The 5000-nt window shown below is 39.1% G+C and overlaps 1 protein-coding gene across 1 annotated transcript in view; it reads left to right on the top strand.

The window, feature by feature from the left end:
• Positions 1-94: 94 nt before the first annotated feature.
• Positions 95-5000, top strand: part of baiap2l1b (BAR/IMD domain containing adaptor protein 2 like 1b) — a 35772-nt gene continuing 30866 nt past the window's right edge. The window contains exon 1 of the mRNA XM_026997963.2: positions 95-376. Coding sequence (XP_026853764.2) covers positions 326-376 — 51 coding nt within the window. The 5' untranslated portion in view covers positions 95-325. The remainder of the gene's footprint in view (positions 377-5000) is intronic.

Raw genomic sequence — 5000 nt, 5'->3', positions numbered from 1 at the left:
ACCCTAACCCGCTGTGACTTTCACACGCCACACACTCCACTTTATCTACCCCGACTCCACCCCTCCGCTTCACACAACTTTGACAGCTCCGCTTTGGAACTGCACCCCACAGGCGCTCGGCGTTCGCTCCGTTCGTCGTTTTTGTTTCCCCTGCCACAGTTTCAAAGGTGATCGGTGGAAAGCCGCACTGCTATGAGGACTAATCGATAACGGAGTTTTGTTGTGTTTTTTTTTTTGGTCGTATTTTGTATTTTGGAGTACAGAGTCACTGAGTGGTACTGTATTTATATTTGTACGCGCCACTCCAGTCGCGGAGGATTCAAGCATGTCCCGAGGACCAGAAGAAGTTAATAAGCTAACCGAAAGTACCTACAAGGTGAGCACGACATGGTTAACAGAGTGAGGTGCCAGAAAGAAACATTCTCGGAATTTTGTTTTACATTGTTTGCTTTCTATTACCAAAAATACGTTGTTGAACTATTTAACAGAACAGTAGATGTTGGGATAGTCGTCGTTACTAAGCAATGCGTTATAATACTGACAATATGCTACGACAGCAGGTATCAGCATGAATATGTAGTTATGGCTCTCTTATTTTTCGTATCTGTGAAGCTAGTTTATTTATCTAAGCAGTTTTAGTTAACTTTGCCGGCCATTCTAGTTGGATCACTGGGTAGTGTGTGTGTGAGAAAGACAAAGCGACGCATACTTGTGTGCTCAGCTTGTGTCAGTTATCTATTGATGTGTCGCTCCTAGTTGACATAGTTATGATGAGCTGGGCTTCGTGAGGTGACACACCTAGATGTACAACGGCAGTCGGACCAAACATGGCACCCATACGTGTTAAGGTTACGGTAAATGACCAGATGGATCATTTAAACAATAGACACCCTAATAGATTTTCGTCTACGACATTTAAATCCCCTTTTAAAGTATAAGTCACCTTAGTTTTTCACAGGTTTTCATGTTGGCATGCACACGTTTTTTTCTTTTGTCAGACATGAATGATCTGCTGGTGCTAACCCCATCTTTTTGTCCTGCTATAATTTTACTTGGTTACTTTAACATAAATGTTGACAGTAGCTGTTCCTTTTCTACAGAATTCGTGACTGTTCTGGATTGTTTCAAACTCAAAGATTTTGGTACAGATATTTATGGTCATACACTGGATTTATTGGGTTCTACTGGTCTCTTTAATGGTAGTGTCCCTGGTTCTGATTTTGGTACTTCTGATCGAAGAGTGAATGCAGCCTTCGTGTTCCTAAGCCTTTTGAGAAAAAGGCTGTCACTTATCATGATATTAATATTATTAATCCTCATTCTTTTTCTGACTCTCTTCAAGCTTCATCACGTTCTGATTTTCTTTGATTGTTTTTCTGTTGCCATGAGCTCACAATACATATGCTGTTTCTAACATTTTTTATAATGATGCCTCTGTAAAAGCTAGGCTAACTCGACAAAGACATTCTTTGCCAAGGTGCAGTCCTGAGCTTAGAGATATTGAAAATCATGAAAATGAAATGAAAATCTATATTTTGAATGGCTATATAAAAAACTGTCCCCACTGTCTATGCGCAACGTAGTCATCACATACGTATAGATGCCCTTAATGCTGCGTGTGTTATGTACTACTTCTTTGCTATTAAATATATTAGTACTAGGGCCAACATTTTCTTTTGGACCACTGACAAACTCCTCAAGCCCCTTTTGTTTCACATCTATAGTACTACTGAGCAATAAATGAAAATGGAAATTTTCAGTGTCAAGCTTCCTTAGATGATAAAGTCAGTAAGATCTCTGCTCCTCCATCATATTCTCTTTTGAATCTTCTCCTGTTATCCCTCCTACTAAGAGCCCTAGTTGTACCAGCACAGATGCTACGTTGGCTCTGGACGTATTACCACATCTAGCTTTTGCCGTTTTCCTTTTCTCAAGGCCTCTGTGCGTACCATCTCCACTACAGTTGTTCACGTGATAAATGCAAGTCTGTCTTCTGGTTTTGCTCCTTCTGCCCTGAAGATTGCAGCTGTTACACCTATTTTGAGGAAACCCAGCCTTGACCTCACTTCTCTTAGCAGCTTCAGGCCCCTATCTGACCTTCCTTTCATAGCTAAAGTAATGGTAGCCATTAGATAAAAAATGGTAGCCATTAGATATTTCCTTACTGAAAATAGTCTATATGAGACATCTTAGACTGGATTTCACACACTTCAGAGTGCTGAAACTGTCCTCCTGAGTGCGGTAAATGACCTTTTGATGACTGCGGATGCTGGAAACCTAAATATTTTGCTCCTGCTTGACATAAGTGTGACTTTTGATACTGTTAATCACAACGTATTGCTTTTTCAAGTACCTTCTATTGGTATTACAGAGGCTGCGTTTGATTTCTGATGGAAAGCAGTTTGTCTCCTTAGGGAAACAAAACTCATTCGCTGTCCCCATAATCTAAAGCATGCCCCAAGGTTTAGTTCTTGGCCCATTCCTGTTTACTATTTACATGTTTCCTATTGGACAAATGATCTGTAACCATGGTCTGAGCTTTCAGTGTATATGCAGATGACATTCAGTTATATCTAAGTCTGCTTCTGGACAGGGGAAGGCTTTGTTTGGCAGCTGCTGTAATTTTCTGCCTTCAGCCAGCACACACATTTCCGCTCAACTGCATGCAGATATAGAAGATGCATTCCATTCACACTTGTATTAAATGTGATCAAGATCGATTTCTGACCACTTCCGAATGTGGTTTGAGTGATCTGATCACAGTCTTTGGTGTGTTTCACATCTTGTTTTTCATGAAGTTAACTGAAATTTGAACGTGATCCGTTTACCAAAAAGGCATGTAATACAAGGTGTAAACAGGCTTATAGATAAAACTGAAATTATGCTAATAGGCTCCAACACAATTCTCACATTGTCAAATTTTGCTATTACAGTTGAAGGTGTGACTATTAAATCTAAGCTTTTAGAAATCTCTGCATCCTGCCTGAGTCCCATATCTCAACCCTCACTACATTTGCTTTGTATCATCTCTACAATATTACTCATCTTTGCTCTTTTCTGACTATAAATGATGCCTTCATCAGATCCCATATTGACTATTATAATTCAGTCTTTATAAGTCTTCCTGCTGAGTATCTGAACAGACCTCAATACATTGAAAACTGCTGCTACGGTTCTGACAGGTACAAAGAGATCTGCTCATGTTACTCACATTCTTCATCAGTTACACTCATGCTGTATTAAATATAAAATATTAAATATAAAATCCTCTTTCTTACATTCAAAGCTCTGCATGATCTTACACCTGCAACTGCATATCTTTCTGAACTCCTACATCTTTCTAATGCTTCTAGAACTCTTAGATGTTCTGGGAGTAAACCTGCTCACTGTACCTCATACTGGGCTTTGGTCTATGGGAGGGAAGGCATTTAGTACCGTGACATTGAAGCTGTGGAATGTCCTCCCCCAGTCTCTCCAGGACTGTTCTTCTAATTTATATCATTTTCTATTTTCTATTTTACTTTCTGTCTTTGACTTTATTTTCCTCTTCCCCTTGAGTTCTTTGTGAAGTGATCTTGGGTATAAGAAAGGCACTATATAAATATAACAAGCAATCAATTCAATAGTTAAATAAATACATTTGAAAGTAACATTTTGAAATAACTTCTGTTTTTGTCCAGTGTTGCACAAACGTAGCTATATTACATGTGTTTTCTTAGGGAGAGGTTGCCGTTTCACAAGGCCGTGCTCCCACACCCTATCCATGAACACGTCAGTGCCATTCTGTTTCAAACAGCCAGTCTACCCTTATTTGCTTATATCTTTGAACTACTTGATACTTAGAAGGGTGTGGACAAAGATGAGTGGCCCTTGAATGAATGAAGGATTAGCTAGCAATTACATGTTTATGTTATTATGATACTAAGACACTTTTTCATCCCCCAAAAGTTATAAAAAAAGATATAAAAAAGATATAAAATGTGCCCCTACATATAAAAGCCAAAATACAGTGTTTAAAAATGGAGAGGAAACATTTACTTTTATGCTAAATATTTATTTTATAGAAAAATGTAGAATTTCAAAACTGGAATGTGGACCACTTTTCAGATTTATCCTAATTTCTTTCCCAGAAGCACTTATAGGCAGGAGATGTTCTCTGCATTTGTGGCAGCCCAGAGTTGTGACAACGAAGCAGTTGGCACAGGAATGTGGACTCCTTATCTTCTCATTCCACAGCTTCTCACTCATAGAAAAAAGAGCTTGAGAGAGTGTCTGGTTTTTGAATATCATAACCTTTCAAGATCTAGAGAGCTACTGAGATTCTCTGCACCTTATTTGATAGCTGAGCATATATTGAGAAAAAAGCAAAGGTTTCAATAATTTTTTATTGCTTATGAACATGAGAGGACAGTATTTCACTGGTGGTAAGTGGTCTAGTTAGGAGGAAATTTGAAATAAATATTCCAAACAAAATTGCCTTCGTGCCTCCACCTTCTTTCATTTTTTGGTCTTATCGACTGCACTTCACATTACTTGGAAAAACTTTTCAGAAGTTCTCTCTTTCAGAGTGTTTCGAGTTGAGCATGGCTGATGATTGGCTAAGAGATTTAGAGTTGCCTCTGTTGAAGCTAGCCATGAATAACTCTTGAGTACTAGCCATAGACGGAATATTGAGTTCAGAACAGTATTACTGTTTAAGGTAAGATAACAATTTATTAATCCTCAAAGGGAAATGAGAGTGTTCCAGCAGTGTACATGTCACGGTATGGCCCCTCCTCCCGAATGTCTCCCCGTGTGTGTTTGTATGTGTGTGTGTGTGTGTGTGTGTGTGTGTGTGTGTGTGTGTGTGTGTGTGTGTGTGTGTGTGTGTGTATGTTCACCTGTGTGGCTGCCCCCCCCCCCCCACATGTCACACCTGTTTGTAATTGTTTTTCATTTCCGTGTGTATATAAACCCCTATGGTTCTGTTGTTGGTGTTTGATGTTACGGTAGCTTAATTG

This window comes from Electrophorus electricus, chromosome 1 (genome assembly GCF_013358815.1).
Source record: "Electrophorus electricus isolate fEleEle1 chromosome 1, fEleEle1.pri, whole genome shotgun sequence".
Taxonomy (NCBI): Eukaryota; Metazoa; Chordata; class Actinopteri; order Gymnotiformes; family Gymnotidae; genus Electrophorus; species Electrophorus electricus.
Note: the sequence above shows the minus strand (reverse complement) of the source record. Positions and strands in the feature narration are given on the sequence as shown.